The sequence below is a fragment of the Anopheles nili genome, chromosome 2 (assembly GCF_943737925.1).
Source record: "Anopheles nili chromosome 2, idAnoNiliSN_F5_01, whole genome shotgun sequence".
Classification (NCBI taxonomy): domain Eukaryota; kingdom Metazoa; phylum Arthropoda; class Insecta; order Diptera; family Culicidae; genus Anopheles; species Anopheles nili.
The window spans coordinates 5,776,625-5,797,605 of record NC_071291.1 but is presented as its reverse complement, the minus strand read 5'-3'; the positions used below and the strand labels follow the sequence as shown (position 1 = coordinate 5,797,605).

The following is a 20,981-nucleotide window of genomic DNA, read 5'->3' as shown; positions in this document are numbered from 1 at the left end:
TTCGCAATAATCACTATGCCAAACTGGAGTAAAGCCATAGGGGTTTTCCAGCTGCCATTGCGGTCATAGAGTTCAACGGACGAACGATTCGAAGTTCAGGTTAGCCACGCCGTGTTCGGAGATACCTTCAATCAGACCCAGGACTCGGCAGATTGATGATTGTTTACACGGCATGATTATGAGAGCTGACGCTGAAATGATCCGTTGGCGTTTGAATTGTTTAGCCGATCACGGATGGGGCTGGGAGCAAAATAAAGAGAAAAAAAGTAACCCGAACTCATAAAAAAAGGCGCACGGTTCGCAAATGAATGGTCGGCGATGGATCACGGGACGAAATAAATTAGCCACGGTGTCTATGAGCCGCAACGGTTGAAGGACCACTCAATTTGTGTGATTTACGTGCGAAAATCGGTACAGTACCGGGGAAAGACCTCTGCTCGACATTCGATGCCACTGGTGGTGGCTGATTTGGTTGATTTTCTATTCCAACCCACCGACAAGGCAACCGGAATCATGCCTTTTTGGTGTTTTTCCAGAGGTGGCAATGGAATTTCGGTTGGATCGTCGCATTTTCCCACCATCCTACGGTCGCTGCACGGTCGGTTACACGATCGCGATGAAATGGACGAGCCGCGTGGATCAAGACGTCGTGTAAATTTGTGAAGACTTCACGGGGGGTTAATCGATCGACAAATGACCTTTACCAGCCGTCCGCCCCGACACGGTGCTCTCGAGACGCAATAAGTTCTCGCTTCAGAAGAACAGTTCGCGCGCGTCGTAGGGTGCTTCGTTCGCGTGTTCGGTGAGGCAACTCGAGTGAGCAACTGGAGCACGGGTATTCAGCGAGCTGCCCTTCTCGCTAGATGATCCCTAGCCGGTTACGCAATGTTTACAATTGCGATGAGCTTAACCATCATTCCGCGGGACGCAGCTACTACGGCTGCACTGGTTGAAGACGATGTTCCAGCTGCCTGGTGATTATTTAATTTACGAGCGCAATCAAAAGCCAATAATCGGTGGCAATCTGTATCTCGGCCGGCTGCAGTGGCTCACTCACGGCGCCGGGCGAGGCAGAGGAAATGCCCATCGGAGTTAGTGCTGTAATTATAGCAGTGAAAGGAACGTTTACCAGGGTATCTTCCCGAGGCGAAACGATTCTCGTTGCATATGGAGAGTGAAGAGTAAAGCGCCTAAGCTGTGACACAAGCGGTATTGGATTAATATGGTTTATTTTTACTTTAATTTAAATGCTACTGTTCGCCTGCGATCAACCACTCAAGGAACCGGTTATTGCGCCCTTAACAGCCGACGATGGCGGTCGGCGGTGTCACACTGAACAGCAAATCGTTTGGTGTCTACGATCACAGTAGGGAACTAGTTGTAGGCGCAGGTATGCGGCCATATTTCGGCCATTCCAGTGCATCGAAGGACAGCGCGTGTAGTGCAGGCACTTCCCAGTGGCCCCACTCGGAAGCGTGCAGAAACCGCTGCCGTACAACTCGACGGAGCGGATGATTGACACCAGATTGCTGCTATCGACGATGGATTGGTGTGACTGGGGTGCGTTTTGACCATAAATCGGTGTTTGGGTCAGCTCAGCATGTCCCTGAACGACGTGAATCGAGGGCAGCTCGACCGAACGGACCAGTTCGATGTGGATGTCATTATTTGGGACCGGGGTTACAAGCGATTGAACCACCGACGGCTCGTAAAACGACGTTTTCTGGGGATTCACTGCAAAGAAAACACAAGAATAGAGCGCGTTATTGAGAAGGACGTCGGCATTGGTACATCTGTTCCCGGTGGCGTTACCCAGCTTCTGTGGATGATTTGTATGAGGTCCGTACACTTCGTACGTTTCCGGAGTGTTGTTCAATGATTGATGGAAAACTGTTAAATACCGAACACAGAGACACAGTGATACAAAAGCGCGTTATGGAGTGATGAGAAGGGCACAGATTGTGTTACAAACCAACCACCAACCAGACTCACCGTTCACCGTTGTTACAGGCCTTTTGTGGAGCAACTCACTTCCGTAAGGAACGATGTGGTTTGATATCACGTCTGAAAGAAGTACGGGTACTTTGATGAAATTTCAATGCATGCGTTCGCTTTGAAGTGAGGCGTCCCGTGATCGTTACCTATGTTATTCCGATTGTAAACTGGTCCCACTGAGTTGCTCAGTTGGGTAGAATCCAAGTCGGATGAGTCGGGGTCCTCTCCCCCGAACCGGATAGCTGTGAATAAATGATAATTATTGTCTGACAGGGGATACGTAGGCCAAGTAGCATTCGAAGGAACGTACATGTTAACACCGGATCATTCGCCGGTAAGTGCTGCAGTATGATCGACTCGATCCAATCGTAGAACGGAGCAAGTCGAGTAGCGACGAACACGTTCCGATCTCCACCACAGACGCCCTCATCCAACGTGTTGACTGCGTATACGTACGGAACGATGTTGTCTCGTCGGAAGTTGGACACAGCACCACCGGGCTCAAGCTAGAATTCACAGTGCATGCTTGTGAGAATAATGCCACTTTCCATTTCTTGCTGATCAGAGCGACCTACCTTACAAATGCCGGGAACGAGATCGATAGGGTTATACGTGCACAGGAAGTCACTGTTGAAGCCCGTCCACAAGGAACTGTTGACCTTCCACGCATCGCTTGTGTCACATCGTCCGTTTTCGGTCACCAGAGCCACCAGCACCTTCAGGGAAACGTTCTTCGCGATGTCCGTCGGTTGGTTCTTGACCTCCGGGCCATACCCGGAGAAAAACACTATCGGATCGGTGATGCGTTCCTCCTTCCAGATGCACCCTGGTGCGATAATTTGGTAGATCTTATTGGGATTGTAGAACTTGCCGAGCGTGAGCACCGCTAGATTGTGGTAGTTCTTCCCGGCAACGTACTTTGGATGCACGTCAATTGCGATGATCTCGACCAGTTCGTTGTTCGCTTCAATGTATGCCGGTTGTTGATTGTCGCGCACCGCACAGGTGGCCGAGGTTACCACATGCCGGTAGTCGATCAAGGCTCCGGAACACTGATGAAACGAGCTGGTGGCAGTTCGCCGGAGGTTGACCTGTAATCACGGGAGTTGGTGGAATAACACCGAAGATGTCACGGTTGTGAGAATACACCGAAACGTACCTTAAAGAAGGGCGAGTTGTTCTGCGGACTTAGCCGACTGTCAGAGAAGGATCTCGCAGGCAGACACTCCGAGTTGCGGGCACATTCGATCGGATCTACGGTTACATTTACGCGCTGCCGAATCCAATCGATGTAGCTCGATACCTTGGTGTACACTCCAAGCGAACCATCCCAGCATCCGGTTCCGAATGAGATGACACCCGTCAGGTACGGAATCGTTTTGGTTACATCAGAAAGGTCAATTTGCAGTGGTCCACCTGAGTCACCCAGGCAGGCGTCTTTGTGGGGTGTTTTCGCACAAAACTGTTCGTTCGTGAGACCGTAGCGTAGCCTCGCATCCTTCGGAAGCTCGTTGTTGCAAGACTCGGAGTCGTAGTAGTTCAGAGTTACTTTCTGCAAGGTGGGACTCATTCCCGATGCTGAAGTAGTTGAAGATTAAAAATGCTGATAGAAACAGGAAAAAATTCTTCTGAGGAGGAAGGGATATCTCACTGTATGTAGTAAATCCGAACCCGATCGCTCGCAGACTCGCACTATACTCGTCCAGGTTATCCAGAGGCCACAAACAAATGGGACAAACGGCGGTGTTGAAGCTAGCCTCTCGATCTAGCTCGATCAGTGCGATGTCATAGTACTTGCGGTTTCTTTTGAACTTTTCGTGAACGTGAAAGTTTGCAATGCCAAATTGTTGGGCGGAGTCATCGTCTTCCACCGTGGCAAGGTTTGTGTCTCCGAGCCGTACCGTATCGGGAGGAATCCTGTGGAGGATTCAACATTTGTCTTATTGGAATGAAACGGTGGGCGGTTCTACTGTTCAGCAAGTCACCCATACCTATCGGCGTCCATTCTACAGTGGGCGGCTGTTAGGACGAATTTTGCTGCAATCAATGAACCGCCACATTTGTATTGCACTTCCGGTGGGGAGGAGTTGCTATTTGTCCATCCGATCGCTGCCTGTGTTGGGTGGGAAAAATCCGAATATCAGCATGGCATGCATTTTTTTTGTTTTAAAATTTCAACTCCACAAATTGGCATGACACACGCATTCCATAGTCTGCCCATTATTTTTAAACGCGATCGCGTAATCGCGTAAGAGAATTAATCGGAAATGGCGAGAAAATTAATTCTCTCACTTTATTGATGAATGATCACCTTACGGATTGCGCAACGTTACTTATATGTTTTCTTCAATTAAGATTAAACCATGCAAAAGCCTACCATGTGAGGAAATTCCTTAACAAACGCACGTCGTCCTCCGAATATGAAGAATCCCAATGCACTGGACACATCCTCACTGTAAAACCGGCTGGCGCAATCTGCAACGGAACGAGCCACCCAAATCCACAGTAGTCCGTTAAGTAGGTCTAACTCACTTCTCCACACAGTCAGGAAAGTGTCATCAGATTTTACATTACCTGCTAATGACTTGCGCTCGTAGTATCCTTCCGGTGCACTGTCGATGAACGCATTGTCAGCGAGGACACTGTTTCGTATCGTCAGTAGTGCACATGCGATCACTAACCGCTGCATTGCCAACGCTCTCGAGCACCCGTCGATTAATCGCTCTGGCACCGAGATGACAAGCACTTGTCACTTTTGCACCTGCTGCGATCACACTGTCGATTAAAACTGACGATCGTCGTCGGAGTCGCGAACTGGCTAGCGCACGGTTATCTCGGATGGTTCACAGCCCGCAATCGTCGGTCGGAGTGGGCTGATTTTAAATGAGTCTCTTTAAATTCCGCCTGGCCTCGGTACGGTAGCCTGCTCTCTGTTCGACCTTGAAGGAGGCGCTTACTAAAAAAAAACAACGCCGCACGACGGTGCCTCCGAGAAACGGTCTGTGGTGTGGTCTACTCTGAGTTCTTCTGCAATGTCAGCGACACCCTGCCAGAGCTATAAATCATAACTGGCTCCAGGCGCCGGACACTGAGCTGATCAGCTGTCCGACTATCAGTTTAGACGGATCGGATCAGAGTGGTAGTGCTGCCAGCGGTGCTGAAGGAGGTACCTCATCTGTGAAAAACCCAAACACCACGGAATTCCGACTACGACATCAACAAGGTAGTCCGTTGTTCAGCGAGACACGCCAAGATGGTAGCGAAATTGGTCATAAATTTATCATGAGCGAATCTACTGCACGCTCCTGTTTATCACCACCAGTGTGAGTAGTGTCGCTGCACCACCACAACAGAGGGACCGTGGCCCACCATTATCACTATTACATCGGATCTGCAGGCGCCGAGCTGACATCTTGGGGGGTCTTCTGTCCAGGGCCGATCACAAACCGCTCCGAAACGGTCCAGCAGGTATGAAAATCATCCGTGAATGAAACTCCATTATATGATAATTAAAAGCGATCCGCGGTGCTAAAAGGCGCTCATGATCCGAAATTCGGCGTTTGCACCATTCGGAGGTTGTAAGACGCTACGGGTTGGGAAAGATCTCTCGGGATTAGTTAAAGGAAGCCGATATAGTTAGGCAGCGATTGGCCGTTCGCAGCATTGCCTAATTACGGTGTGGGGTTTTTCCAGCGGAAGGCCGGACCGGACCAGTGAACTACACGAGAGGGGCTCGGAACATAAACTGATCGATATATAATTGGTATGATTGATGCCGGAAAGAATTCCCGCACGGTGACAGGTTTTACTCGCCACCTTAGAAGTGTTAGAAATCCACACGAATGGGTGCGTGTCGAAAGTAAATTGTCACGAGAGTTAATCGTCGCTAAACGTCTGGCTCTCGGCGAACTCCTGCCCATCGGCGATCGTCAGCGACGTCTGTCAGCGCTAATAATACATTGACCCAGCGAGCTTCCGATTTTCCGCGCTCGATGACGTCGTCTCTATCAGCGGGAGGATCTAAATCGTAGATAAAAGCAGAAATTCCAGCGCCAGGGCTGAGGGATCGCCTCGTGAGTCACGGCGTGTGATGATTGAGACCCAAGGGTTTCCGGAGCGTCATTCGATGCAACCCGCAATGACCATTTAATCAGCGGCATCGATAGCGTATGAAAGGAATATTATCTTATTACCGAACCACCCAGCTGTTATCTAGGCCTGATTGGTTCGCGAATCAGTGGACATAAACACAAACAAAAAACGCATTGGTGGGTTTATCGTACATTCATATCTCTTCGGTGTCTTCCTGATAAAGCCTGCGTTACCTTGGAATAGGTTCAGTGCCATATTGGCGTGTAAAATTGACTACAATAGACTGACCTTCCTAGAACATAAAAGGTTTCGCGGATCTGCATCTATTATCGGGCATGTGTTCCTGATACCAATATCCTAGATAACGCTGCCAAGGTGGAAGTCGTGGAGTCGATAAACGAATGTGCCATCCCAAGAAGCAGCAGTCTGCACAGAACGTTAATGGCGCGAAATCGAGTTTCGCTGCTATCCATAGTGGTGCTATTGTGGGTTGGCACCTGCTGGGGATGTGCCGCTGTGTCCGAGCCAACGTTGGTGGGTCTGCTGGAGCACGATCTTGAGGACATGATCGAGTGGGTCCGTATCCCAACTGCGGCTGGTGAGTGGATCTGGACCCACCGGAAGGCGATTGGTTCCGTGCTGATGCAACGACTTTCTCACCTGCAACCGAGTGACATCGAATTCCTGCTATACACCAGACAGGACATCGACAATACAGGCCATCGGTTGGAGTTGGATAATGTCGTCGAATCTCTCGCTGGATCCAACTTCAGATCCGCTCGACCAACAAGGATTGTGGTGCATGGTTGGCTCAATAGCAAGAATTCCCCGATCGCCGAGAACATCCGAGACGCGTACCTGCTCCAGTGGGACTTCAACGTGATCGTGGTGGACTGGTCGGCATGTGCGATGCACTGGAACTACGTCCAGGCCGTCGGGTGTGTGCCCACCGTTGGCCAATCGCTCGCTCAGCTGCTGGATGAACTCCAACGCCATACAGGTCTCGTGCTAGAGAACGTGTACATTGTCGGACACAGTCTTGGAGCTCATGTGGCCGGAATCGCCGGAAAAACCGTGCAGACTGGTGAAATCCACACGATCGTGGCCCTCGATCCAGCACTGCCACTATTCTCGCTCCACAAACCGGCTAACCGTATTGGACCCTCAGACGCCAAGTACGTGGAGGTGATACACACCAATGGCGGATCGCTCGGACTGTTGCAGCCGATCGGAACGGCTGACTTCTACCCAAACGGTGGATCGCGCCAACCCGGATGTGGACTCGACGTGATCGGGTTGTGCTCGCACACACGTGCCTGGGAGCTGTTCGTAGAGACGCTGCTGGAGGAACCCGAGAAACTGCTAGCAAACCAAATCGATTCGCTGGATCAACTGTATCGGCCGACTCTCCTGAGCAGGCAGTCTGCGATCGAACAAGCAAAGATGGGTGGCGAACCGTCTAGCGCCGGACAAGCTCGGGGGATATACTCCATCAGCACGCGCGAGAAAAGCCCATTCTTCTGCTGATAGCAACGCGGTGCTTGTGCAATGGCACCCGCTTTCGGCCCAATCGAACTGCCATTTTCTCAAACTGTACTGCACGCTTCGCAGTGAACTTACGATGCGCTCTGATCGTCGTAATCCACCTGCGCGACGAATGTTGTCCGGTGGCATCCTTCAGCACCCGAAAAAAAACGTCAGTAAACGCTCATTAAACGACGCTCACATTCGCTCGAGCTTTGGCGGGAACAACGCGTCGCATTGTTTTCAGTTTCGGTGGGCCATCGGTGGTGGGTTGCGTAAATATGCGCGCTATTTTTCCGCATAAATTCGATTACGGGTGTGTAGAGCCCAAATTTAGGTGTCGTTTTGGTGGGCATGGTGTGGAAACTTTGTCGTGCGGTGAAAGCACGCTATTACGAAGAGGATTTGGAAACGAGCTCACCATTCGGACTGTGCTAATCTTCATTAGTTCCCGGCCGTTGGGCAACTCCCGGGTAAAGTGTTCTGCGGCATTAGCAGCCGTCGAGGCTAAGCAAACAAAGATTACCGGTAGTATTAATCGTAATTAGGGTATGTTTTATGGATGTAATAATCGTCTTATCGTTATAGTAATTTATTCATTGTGATATTAAGCTCAACTTTTTTTTAGATCGTAAGTCCAACTTGTATGTTTATTCCATCAAATAAAATAGTTGAATCAAAACTTCAGGGATAACGAACGGCTTCTGTTGAGATTCTTCGCATTCAGAAGCCTGGTTCGTCCGCTAAAGTAAATACATTTGACGCCCTCTGGTTGAGCTGGTAGCACCTTCAAAACAAACCGTGTCACGATGACAAAATCCATCATCACACAGTGACTGAGTGTGTGAGGCCCCTGAGGCGCTATTCGTGATCCGTAGCGTCGAAGAACGCTGCAGTTTTTGCCCAGGGCTTTACGGCCTGGTCCAAACCCCCCTAAACCTCGGTCTCGACTCGGGAGGATGAAAAATGTAACCTTTCGACCGCAGGTGAGTCTAGGGTGGGATGGTTTCGTTGGTTTTCGAGCCCATCCAACCGCAAAGCTGATGCATCTCGAATCACTCGGCACTGAAGCCCGATGATCCCCGGCTTGAAATGGTCTGAACTCGGCAGGGAATTCGACTCGCCTGATTAAAAGTTCACATATTTGGCAGGAAATCTCGAGCGCGGATAAATTACGGCTGGAAGCGAAATGATGATTGTTTTTTATGCCTCAACTGCGCAGCCCAAACCCCGTTCCGTGGGGGTTGAAGATCGTTTTGCATGAATCGCCCATTGTTCCGCACCGGCGCCACGCACGGTTTGCCCAACGGCTTGGGAAAACTTCTCCAACCCGGCCCACTGGAGAGGACCCGTGGGCGGAAAAGTGAACGGGCCCGCCCGCTCGTTGGTGCAAAAATCGGGTCAATCCATTATGCGTTTGACATTATGCAAAACCGAGGATTATGGGGATGGCTCGATTGCCTCACGTTCGTTTCGTGACCCTGGAAAAAAGGGCTCTCCAGCGCTGGAAAAGGTTGACCGGCCTGTGGAAAGCGGGCGCTCGGTGCTTTTTCCTATTTCACGCCACCTGCGACCGCAAATCGAATTTTGAGCTAATTTTCCACTCGACCCATCGGGCGGTTACGAAAAATAATCACCCAGGGCGATATGTCAAAGGCGGACTGGCTGGTCGGGCAATTTTTCGTTCGAAATATCAGTTTCATTATGGAATGACTGAGCGTTGACCTTGAGGCTAGCCTCCCTGAAATGGAGAGGTGCGTTAAAATATCACCAACAGCACGCATCGAACGACGCAACCTTGTCATGCTGCCAGATATTGCCAGATGATTTTACGAGCCGTGATACTAATCATCGATAGTCGCACCAAACCGGGAGTGTTATATCGCCATCTGGTACGGTGGAACGGCTTGATCAGAGGCCGATCAGTGGACCACGATGCGTGCAAATAAAACCGAGTTATCTAATTCTAGCCTGAAAGCCCAAACAAAACCGGCCGGGTGTGTGCATCTCATTTCCATATCGTCATGCAAATCGGCTTCGGCGCCGTCGAACGACGCAAACCGTTTGAATGTCAAGAAAGGAATAACGATGGAGATCAGAAAGCAGCGAAAGAGCTGGATAAAAGGGAATACACGGGGACAAAACACGTTCCGAAAGATAGTAAACCGTGCGCTAGACAAAGAGGAGCTGGGGTGAAAAAAAAAGCGCAGAAGAAAGTCCAGCAGAAAGTTAGACGAAAAGCTCGGATGCAGGATGAGTAGACGAAAGCAGAAAAGCGAAAAGAGAAAACAGAGAGACAGAACCACCCGGGGGTGAGAGAGAGTCAAAACAAACGTAGGAGAGAGCTGACTTTGATATATGGGCCAACCTGACAGACTCTTGACGGGCGATCGGGCGGTTCTTGATGTGAAACGACGTGAAGTGCAATTTTTGGCAGCTCAAGCATGTGCTGGTAGACATGCATGACGCGTCCCAGCCATGGTCCAGTCATCCTGGCGCGGAAATAAGGTCACGTACCGAAACCGAAACCAAACGGCCATAGAAGAGAGACCTATTTTTGCTGCGCAACCCGGCTAACGATAGAAAGCGGATCTGAGCACAGGACCAGCGGGAAGAATCGGTGTCTCGCGTTAGTCGGTGTCGTTAGCTCGAAGAGATAGGATGGCTGCGAAGTTGAGACGATGGATTGGTAGTACGGTGTTGGTGCTGGTATTCCTGATGGGTTGGCTCACCTCGGACGCATTAGGACAGAGTGCGGGATCAACCGGATCCGGTAGTTCCGGGTTCGACAAGTTCATCAAATTGCTCAGTCGCACGAAGGCTCGCAATGCCTCGGAAGGTACGAACTGACAGAAGACCAGATGAGCGGTAATCTAGGTCGCGTTGATGCAGGTGTTCTGACTCCCTTTTACCTACAGACAACGAGATGCTCGATTCGTACGAGTACGACTTCGTGATCGTAGGTGGCGGAACAGCAGGGATGGTGTTAGCCAGCCGGTTGTCGGAGAATCGCCAATGGAAGGTGTTGCTGCTAGAGGCTGGCCAGTACGGTTCAAAGCTGTTCAACATCCCGATCGGGTTCCAGTTGGCTGTGCTGTCTGATGCGTACAATTGGCGATTCCTGAGTACGCCGCAAAGCAACGCTTGCTGGGGTGAGTAACACTGTTCGTTGATCATAGAAAGGGCCTTCTTTGATGGCCGTAACTATCTCTCCGTCTCCCAGGCACGATTGGCAGCCAGTGTCCGGTGGACGTCGGTCGTGGTGTCGGCGGAAGTACACTCATCAACGGGCTCATCTTCTCTCGAGGAAACCGGGATGACTACGATCGTTGGGCAGCCGCTGGAAACGAGGGCTGGTCGTATGAGGACGTGCTGCCGTACTTCCGTCGAGTGGAGAAAGCCATCGGTGAGCCGACAGATGGCACGTACCGAGCATCAGGTGGACCTGTGCGTGTGGAGCGATCAGCGTATCGATCGGAACATGCTCGCATCTACCTCGAGGCAGCACAGGAAGCGGGATATCGACTTGTGGACTACAACGGTCGTACGCAGTTCGGTATTTCGCCTGTACAGGCCACCATGACCAAGGGACAACGGCTGACCGCATACAGCGCGTATCTACAGCCCGTGCAGAAGAGGCGACCTAACCTGAAGGTGTTGACTGGTGCGTCGGTAACACGCATCCTGATCGATCCTGAGACGAAGTTGGCAACTGGAGTGCGATTCCGCAAGGGCGGCCAGCAGATTGATGTGACTGCTCGTAGAGAGGTGTTGTTGGCCGGCGGAGCCATTCTATCGCCGCAGCTTCTAATGCTATCCGGAGTAGGTCCTCGGGAACACCTGGAAGAGCTCGACATCCCAGTGATCGTAGACCTGCCTGTGGGCGAGACGCTCTATGACCACCTCGGCTTCTCCGGGTTACAGATTGTGATGAATGGCACGGAGTTCTTCGCGCCCGGAGACATCCCAACACTCGAGAACTTCTACGAATTCCTGAAGGGCCGAGGAGTACTAACAGTGCCAGCCGCGGTGGAGCTTGTCTCATACCCGAACCTAACTCTAGCCGGACGTCGGGGTCCTTCGCTTGAGTTAACGAATCTGATCAGTTCGTTTGCCGTGGACAAAGGCACCACAGCCAAGCGGAGTGTGCGCATGCGTGACGACGTGTATGAGGCGGTGTACCGACCACTCGAGACACAGAACCACTTCACGGTCATCGTGCAAAACCTGCACCCGGTGTCACGTGGTTCGATCAAATTGGCCAGTGCTAGTCCGACGACCGCCCCACTCGTCGACCCAAATTACCTGGCTGAGGAACTGGACGTGGACGTGGTGCTAGAGGGCATCCGTGAGACTCAGAGATTGCTCGAGACGCAAGAGATGCGCCGGTATGGAGCCACGGTTTGGACGGCGCCATTGCCCGGATGTGCCCAGTATGAGTCCGATTCAGACGACTACTGGCGTTGCGCTATCCGGACTGTGTCGTTCTCGCTGACCCACTTCACGTCCAGCTGCAAAATGGGACCCCCGGCGGACGTTGATGCGGTCGTTGGCCCCGACCTGAAGGTGTACGGTGTCGAGAATTTGCGCGTCGTCGATGCGAGCATCATCCCGGAACCGGTTTCCGCCCATCCGATGGCGGCTGTTTACATGGTCGCGGAGAAGGCGGTCGATCTGATCGCGCAGCAGCACGCCTCCGACTGATACTCGAGGGGTGTTCGACGCCATTTGGCAGTGCGGAAGTTTCGTGACTCGACAGTCGGTTGAAGTCGTGTCTCAGCGGTGGGTGAAATGAAACGAGAGAGAGAATGAGAGTGTGTGTGAGAGAGAGAGAGAAAGAAAGTTCGAAGAAGAAAGCATGATCGGATACGATTATCGCATCAACCAGGGCAGGAAAGCTCCATGTAAACAGAGTGGATTTTTATTAGGTTAGGTTGGGGATCGTTACACACACACACACACGATCGTTAATTTATAAAAAACTTATGTCATGGACGCCATTTGAGTTGGTAGAATCAGGCGTCGAAGCTGTAACCCGCATGATCGCAAAATCGATCGTCGAGCTTTACCCTTTCGGTTCTCAAATTTGTCAGAAGAGATCTGGTTGCGTATTTTATTTAATTTTAATTTATTTTAAATTCATATGAAATAAGATAAAAAAAAAACTCGTCAAAAGCACAAACATGCAGTACAATCATTGCTCTTTTGAGTATATATATCCTCTGTAGTTACCGGTTTGACATAGAAAGTCCTACTAAAAGTGAAAGCGCCTGCTGAGATTGAATAAACCCGCCTTGAATCAGCTGTCACTTGCATTATCATTGTAAATGATTCTTGGTAATGGATGGAAATGACCTTGAAAATTACGCATAAGCAGTCCATTCGCTTTTGCGTTCGTTCATCTTGATGGTACTGATATTGACACATATTCCCGACCAATCTCCAGCACATATAACAGGAACAATTCTGGTTTAGCTGCTTTCTGTTATTCGCACTTCTTTCGCCACTCTGAACCATTTCCTACATAACCAAAGGGTCTTGCAAGGGGTAAGGTCAACGAGCCCACCGATACTGGTTCTGTAACGGTGCATTGAACAAGGACCAGCTTTTATGGGCCGTATGGTTAAATTTGGCGACATTTTTTGGAAGTAACCTGTCCGACTGGTTAGCGGAATCTCGCCAGCAAGAGTGCATTTCGTGAGCTGTCCGGTTCGGAGGATTGTCGAAAATGCATTCACAATCAGTAGTTAGCTGAGGTATCTTCGGAGTAGATCGGCAGCATCCAGGGTGAAGCTTCCTGATGGAGTTGTTGCTCGGAGCCCGTTTTAGATTGATTCTGGTGCTTTTGTGCGTTTCGGTGATCTGTGGAAAATCGGACGACATAGGAGATGTGGTTAAGCTGGCTGTGGAAAAAGTCGTAAAAATCGCTCAAAACGACGCAACGCGTAACCACGTGACAAGAGGTTTGCAGACGATTGTAACTCAAACAATTATTTTCGATCGCTTTTTTTCCCTTCAATCGCTCAAAGCTCATTCTCGTTATCGCTCTACTCTTTTAGAGAGTGCCAAAAGCGGAGAACAAACGTATGACTTCATAATTGTTGGAGCGGGCACCTCTGGCTCAGTCTTGGCGAGTCGGTTGACGGAGCAAGCAAATTGGAATGTACTACTGCTGGAGGCGGGATCCCTGGAGAGTGTTTTTTATAGGGTTCCGCACAGCCAACCACTGAATGTGCTTTCCAGATTCAACTGGAGGTTCCTATCCGAGCCACAACGTTACGCTTGCAGGGGTAGTATGACAGGATCAGTGTGCAGTTACAGGCGTTAATGCTCCCCATTGGCACTCTCGTTGCAGGCATGATCAACCGCCAGTGTTCGATAGATGCCGGCAAGGGGCTCGGTGGATCTACACTCATCAACGGCATGATGTTCACGCGTGGTAACCGGGAAGATTACGACCGTTGGGCCGCCGCTGGAAATTCCGGCTGGTCGTACGACGACCTACTGCCGTACTTCCGAAAGCTAGAGTCGATGAAGAGCCCCGAGGTAGACCGAGAATACCACTCCACTGACGGACCGGTTAGCGTTGAGTTCCCACCCTTTCGTAGCGACAAAGGACAACTCTTCCTCCAAGCTGCTCGCGAGGCCGGGTATGGTCAGGTTGACTATAATGGCCGCACGCAGTTCGGTACATCACCGATCCAGTGTACCACAAATTTTGGCCATCGCTGGACCGCATACAGAGCTTATCTTGAACGGATACTTCTGCAGCGAAGAAACTTCCACCTGAGCACCGACAGCTTTGTGACGAAGATCCTCATCGATCCGGTGACAAAACGAGCATTTGGTGTGGAGTACCTTCTAAACAACGCGACACATCGGGTGTTCGCCAACCGAGAAGTGATCCTGTCTGCTGGGGGCATTATGTCACCGAAGCTTTTGATGCTGTCTGGAGTAGGACCGGCACAACACCTGCAAGAACATGGTATCACCGTGCTGGCAGATCTGCCCGTCGGGTTGCGCTTACAGGATCACCCGTGCTTCATCGGATTGCAGATAATCGTGGATCAATCACCCTTCTTCATTCCGGAGGGCTTGATATCGGTTCCGAACCTGATACAGCTGCTACAGGGCCGTGGAGTACTGACGCTCCCAGCGTCAGTCGAAACTATTAGCTTCCCAAACATAACGGCAGGAGACCGGACGAGTCCGCTGTTGGAGATTGCCAGTACGTTCGGCTCGTTTGCCACTGACCGAGGTGTTGTTTCGTCCCACGCGATCCGCCTAACACGTTCCGCGTATCGCGACGTATTCCAGCCGCTCGAATGGCTGGACCATTTCTCCACGATAGTGATACTGTTGCATCCCCAATCTGAGGGCTACGTGAAACTACGCAGTGCCGATCCTTTGGCTGATCCGATCGTGCAACCGAACTTTTTCGACGATCCCACGGACGTTGAGTGGATGCTTGACGGGATACGCGAGGTTCGGCGTATTCTTGAAAGTCCTATGATGCGTCAACACGGAGCTCGCTTCTCGGAACACCGCGTTTCGAACTGCCGACGATACGAGGCGCTCTCGGACGACTATTGGCGATGCGCGATCAAAACACTCTCTATTTCGCTAGCGCATTACATGGGCTCGTGCCGGATGGGGCCAGTTGGGGATCCTATATCGGTGGTCTCGGCTGAACTGCGAGTGCACGGCATCTCGGGGCTGCGAGTCGTCGATACCAGTATCATCCCTGAGCCGGTGTCGGGTCATACGATGGCCCCTGCCTACGTGATCGGCGAGAAGGCGGCTGACCTCATCAAAGCCACGTACGGCTGATCGATGAAAAAACATGGCCCATTTTCGTGTATTGATTAGATTTGAGAATAATAAACCACGGTTTGATCGAGTAGCAAACTGATCGAGTAGAATTTTAAGTTGTATTTTTAACAACCTTTTCGACATCAAGGACAAAGTACGCGATTGTCACGCTGGCCCTTTCAAAGGGACACTGCGTTTGGGGGTGTTAATTATATTTCCTCCATGTCGATAGAGCCCGTGGGGCATCGAGTCTCTCATAACCTGATTGCCAGCTGGTTTATTGAAAGCCTTGGAGACGGATGAAGCTTCCCACACAGCGGACCGCGTGCTACCGGAGTGCGGAATGTCGCTTCCTCGCGATCTTTACGCGATCAAACGCGAAAATCAAAACAAACAACCGAATGGCCACTCGCGAGTGACCGTTGCAGGGGAAAAGCTTTCGGCTCAACGAGCCTTCGATTCAGCTTCGGGTTGAGCGCGAAAGCTTTGCCTGTGGTAGGGGTTGAAAAGCTCTGCAGGGTAGTGAGATCCACGTGTTTGGCGCGAAACCAACAGAACATGCGGTCAATTTGAGAGGTTGTTAAATTAGCCACATCCCCGATCGATCGATTATTTAAATTATCTATCTGTATGAATAGCTTTTTTCGTTCAAAGATCAACAAAGATGGTGACAACTTCCATCGAGCGTCCATTCTCGTTCCAATCGTCAGGTGTGTTTTGCGGTGTTTATTCAGCCCATCGTCTGCGTTTGTTTAAGCAGGTAAATAAGTAAACTTTTGTGTCCAACAATATAAGGGCCTACTTCCGGTGCTTCCTTGCACACGTCTGGCCTAAACGGCTTGGGAGGCTTGCGTTCCGTCGTGAGCACCCGCGAGGGCACAGACTAGCACGTTCCGGTGCACTCGGCGCGATCGTTCCACCTCCAGATCGCACGCCCGCGATCAACCTGGGCCGAAGTCTAGCTCGACCGCAGCTAGAGACCTTGCCGACACGCGGACCGCAGCGTTTCAGTTCGATTTGAATCTCGCCGCAAAGCAGTCGACATCGTCTGCTGCAGGGTCCGACAAAGTAGTGTGTTTCGTGCGCATTTCCACCGGGTAAAGCCGGCACCGGATCGTGTAAGTGCCGCCCAGCCGTGGGAACACATACAGAGAGTGCGTTACCATTGTGATCCGTCAGAACTGAGGTGCGTGATCGTGATCTTTCGAGAGGCGAGGCTTGAGAGGTGACTGATGCAGCCTTACCAGGTGTTCAAGTGGGTGAATCGTTGCTAAGGTGCGGATGCGCCCTGCCACCGCTCAATTTGTGAGACTCGTGGCTCGGCGTGGCGATTGATTCGTCCGCTCGGTTGCGGCAACGATCTGTCAACCAGCATCCAGCATTACACCACCGATGGTGAGGCGGACACTCTTGTTGAACGGGGGTGCGAACTCCCAATTTGGCAACGGACTGCACGCCAGTGGAGTGGATTTGGACAAGAAACTATGGAAATGAGTGCGTGAAATGCCAACATCTGGTTGGTGGCGGATGATTTCGAGTTGATAGTGCATATGGACGAACTCAGCTGTGGGATTGGATTGAACAGTGATGTGGAGTTGATCGTGCGCAAACTTATCAGTGAATTAGCCTTCAGTTTAAGTCGTTTTGTGTGCTCCAACGCTCAGTCCGACCGCCAACGTAAAGCGATACGAACGTATTTCGTTTGACATATTGCAAGCTATCGGCGTCAGCTAAATCATCATAATTTTACAGCAATTTATGACATCTCCTTGGGTGGTGAGGAGGTCTGGGTGACTTGGGTTTTTTTTTGCCACGCCATCGAGCTTGCTGAGGCCACCGACGCCTTCGCGGTTGAAACGACCACGTGATTAATGTTATTTTTACCCCTTATATTATTTATTAACAAATTTCGAGCCCCTTCGCCCAAGGTCGATCAAAAACAGACTCGGTTGAGGTGTGGTGGTCCCACAGAGATGACTCACGTGTCGGGCCATCTTACACCATTTCTTAGTTCCTGCAAAAGCTCTCGTTCTCGTTCGTCCCTGTGGGCTGTATGAGGAGCATTTCTGACGGGTATCTCGTCCCCCGGATTTCCGCTTGATGATGATCCCGTGATGGATGGCGTTCTTACGCGTGCCAAGCCCACGTCCTCAGCTCGTCATCTTTCATAGAGGCTTATCGCAAGTATTGCCACCATCAGGCGTGTAAAAGTAAAAGGGAATCACCCAATACGGTACACGATAGTTTGATTTGTTTCGGCTGTTTTGTGCCAAGCGAGACCTTGAGGTTCACCGCAGGACACGCCGGCCATCGTTCTACCGCCCCCGGGCATCGCATTACGAAAGGATGCTGACAATGGCGGGCCGACAGTGAAAATAAACATCGCTAAAATAAACGCACAGAGCGTTTTGGGGTCGAAACACCGCTGCAGCAGTAGTTGCATCGGGATTGCGCAACCACAGCACCTCCATTACGCAATCCGAGCTACCCCGGGAGCGCTAGGGTTTTTGGTGTGCGCGGAACCCGAAATGGCTTACTTTGTTGAAAATTAATGGCAGTCGCTACGGGACGGGCCTCAAAAGTGCACTTTCATATTTTAAAAGCATCAAAAGAAATGTAACGCACATGTAACCCGGTTCGACCTTGCGCACTCTTAACGCGCGTCTCTCGGAAACGGGTCGGTAAGAAGCGCGAAAGGTGAAGAAAAACAGGTAAATAAAAGATGCGACTCTATTTCGAGCGCATCCAGCGAGCTAACTCATCGGCTCACCTGCCTAAGTGCTACTGTGACAAACCAGTGTCTAGGACGACCTTTGAGAGCTCGTCCTCGCGCGAGCATTAATGCTCGGACGGTTGTTTCCTTAAAAAGGTAGCGAATCGCACCAGGCCATCGGAGTAATAGTTAATGGATTCATCATTTTGCACAGATCTTTCGCCGGTGTATGTGTGACCTTCACCAGACACATCTTGGCCATCTCAGCGAGAGTCGTCCCGTTGACATCTGGCTCGCTCCACTGGGTGCAGGATTATGGAGTTGATCGTCGTTCGCTTCCAATCTGATCGCGAATCGTGCCTTGATCGATGATGTTGATGCCACTGCGCTGTAATTGTCAGCCATTTGTTGTAAATGTGTCAATTTTTGCGCTCTTCTAAAATGCTAATTACTACACAAGCTGCACATTTGTAGCTGTTGTTCTAAGCAAATACAACTAGATTCCGGCAGTTAGACACAAAGAAACGTCATTTACATACCACGGAGAACGCAACCTTGATCAATCCCGTGCGATCACCGACCAGTTACAGCGGGCATATCATCTCACTTATCGCACGATCACTCAGCTCGATTAATGCACTTAAAGATGCGCCGCAGCTGCAACGCCATCGCACGGAAACACCATTCCGCAGGCAGTGAAAGCAAACCGCTAACGGCTTTTTAATTACCGACACTATTCAGCGCGCGAATTCTGGCGTACGAATCGTGCACATTTTCCTCACACATTTTTTGCGGGATTCCGTGACCTCACGCCATCTCCCATTAGCGTGCGTTACCATCGGATGAGGACTGTAGTTTGCCAAATCCTCCACCGGTACCCACCGTTACCGTGAACTTCAACCATGAACCACGGCCCCAGGGAAGCGCACGAGGGCGAATGGCGCCATCCGTGAAGGGAACAAGAGCCATAGAATCCGCTCAGAACAATCGTCGCATCGTTTCGGTGGCTCGTTAGGAAAATTGAAATCAATTAAAAGCATAATGATAGCGGCTAATGATAGGGCTGTCTGTGGGATGGATCGTTAAATCCCCCAAACGGCAGAAGATCTTGTAGATCAGCGCAATGATAGGGCGCCTGTGATGGGCTGACCTCGGGCGCTCAAATGTCAACGAGCTTCTGAAGGGGGTTTTATTTGATTTTTTTTTTCATCTTCGACCACCCCCATCGTGGGGATGTTTCCGCGTGAAGGAGCTCATCGGTTGGTGTTATCGTACGGTGGCATCGGCGCGTGGGCCCTTGGCGCAAGATGCTAGCGAAGGGCTCCGAGATGAGCCGCAGCAAGGGTGGTAGGCTCTGTAAAGATTAATTATCGCCGAGATGCGTGCGGTGTGCCGTGGCGCACTTCGAGTGCCGGTGCGCAATTGTTTGTCCGCGAGGATGGTTTGTGTGTTTTGCAGATGCCTTCGCTTCTAACGGCAAGTAGAGGGAGCTTTCGTCATACCCTTACGTTTGAAGCTGGCGAGAGTGATTATGAGGAAGAGAGCGAGAGAGAATGCTTGAAGCCATTTATCGGTCCTCAAAGAGGCGTTTAACGATGGTTTAACTTGCGCGTGATTTCACAATTCTCGGCCCTGTCAGCGCCCAAAAACGGGGGTTGTCCTTGCTTTTAATTCCCGTACCACACCGCAGCATCGAATTTCGGGTGCATTCGTAGGCCGTGATCGAAAACGAGATAATGGATGGGTTTTTGGCATTGCGTAACCGCGACACACATACACCCTTGTGTTTAAGCATTAGGAGCAAGGTCATGATCGATGATCGATGGTGGGCATTTCTCTCTGGTGCCGAACATCTATACAATTGAGCTGGATGGAGTGTGCGGTTCTTGGAAAGTCAACTGAAACTGGTTCGGTGGATTAAGAACAAAAAAGCTCCAAATCCGTTTACCTACCGAACATGTTTCTTCGTAATCCGCCCGGTGACAGCGATTGAACGATCGATGAAACTGTTCTGCGTCGTTCTGCCAACGATGAGCTAATCGCTAGAACTGGTTAGAGGGCTACATCCTTACGCGAGCATTCAACGATCAAGGGTCGATCGATCCACCCACAGAACCGAGCATCACCGCAAAACAAACTCCAACGTGCGACTCCATGGAGCCGTCTTGAACCGTAGACGGTTCCCTCAACGCAGTATTATTATCCTTTTGAAGGGGGTGTCGAGGTGCCATTGCGTAAACGGTGGAAGTAAGCGGCACTTTGCCAGGTTAATCCGCCTTCGATCAACACGGCTGCATTATTAACCACTATGATTTGTGGCGATGAAATTGAGCCGGCAGTAGATTGTGATGCGCACGGTGGAACCTTTCAACTTCGGTGTGGCGCGTGATGATCGTCGGTTGATCTTGCCACTTGCCAAGCACCCGATCACACCCCTAGAAAACCACCCTCGGGGGAGGACGACCTTCGCGTGGTTGCGAATAATAGCGAGAACTATAGACACTCGTGGTTGTGGGATCGCACCATCGATCGATCGCGATCGGTTCCGATCTATCGGTGGGTTCGGTGCGTGCGCGGGTCTCACGCACGCCACCACGCTAAATGTCATCGTGGTGCAATCGTGTGGTTCCACGGATCTAGAGACAACAAAAAAACCCTTGCCAGGTTCTAAGCCTCTCTTTTACATCTTTGCGGAATAGGTACATTGGCCCAAGTGTCGGCTACGTCCTCTTGAAATTGAAACGCGCTTCAACCCTCGTGATCGGAAGTGATGACAGTGATGAGTTGAGTGCAAACGAGACGAAAAAAAGGTTTTACAAAACAGAGCGAAAAAATTGCAACAATT

At 50.9% G+C, this 20,981-nt stretch overlaps 4 protein-coding genes across 4 annotated transcripts; 3 read left to right on the top strand and 1 right to left on the bottom strand.

Annotated features, from left to right (window-relative positions):
• Positions 1 to 1,327: 1,327 nt before the first annotated feature.
• Positions 1,328 to 4,684, bottom strand: LOC128721673 (uncharacterized). The gene is made up of 11 exons (XM_053815452.1): positions 4,570 to 4,684; positions 4,373 to 4,470; positions 3,987 to 4,108; positions 3,647 to 3,912; positions 3,155 to 3,573; positions 2,571 to 3,086; positions 2,306 to 2,501; positions 2,142 to 2,237; positions 1,993 to 2,082; positions 1,813 to 1,890; positions 1,328 to 1,734 (listed from the first exon to the last, which is right to left on the bottom strand). The coding sequence occupies exons 1-11, from the start codon at positions 4,682 to 4,684 to the stop codon at positions 1,328 to 1,330; spliced, it is 2,403 nt and encodes an 800-aa protein (XP_053671427.1).
• Positions 4,685 to 6,528: 1,844 nt separating this feature from the next.
• Positions 6,529 to 7,614, top strand: LOC128721671 (phospholipase A1-like). Its single transcript, XM_053815449.1, has one exon. The coding sequence runs from the start codon at positions 6,529 to 6,531 to the stop codon at positions 7,612 to 7,614; it is 1,086 nt and encodes a 361-aa protein (XP_053671424.1).
• Positions 7,615 to 10,272: 2,658 nt separating this feature from the next.
• LOC128721030 (4-pyridoxate dehydrogenase-like) lies at positions 10,273 to 12,315 on the top strand. The gene is made up of 3 exons (XM_053814735.1): positions 10,273 to 10,450; positions 10,530 to 10,763; positions 10,835 to 12,315. The coding sequence occupies exons 1-3, from the start codon at positions 10,273 to 10,275 to the stop codon at positions 12,313 to 12,315; spliced, it is 1,893 nt and encodes a 630-aa protein (XP_053670710.1).
• A 623-nt stretch (positions 12,316 to 12,938) lies between these two features.
• LOC128721669 (glucose dehydrogenase [FAD, quinone]-like) lies at positions 12,939 to 15,441 on the top strand. The gene is made up of 3 exons (XM_053815447.1): positions 12,939 to 12,948; positions 13,671 to 13,805; positions 13,967 to 15,441. The coding sequence occupies exons 1-3, from the start codon at positions 12,939 to 12,941 to the stop codon at positions 15,439 to 15,441; spliced, it is 1,620 nt and encodes a 539-aa protein (XP_053671422.1).
• Positions 15,442 to 20,981: the final 5,540 nt, after the last annotated feature.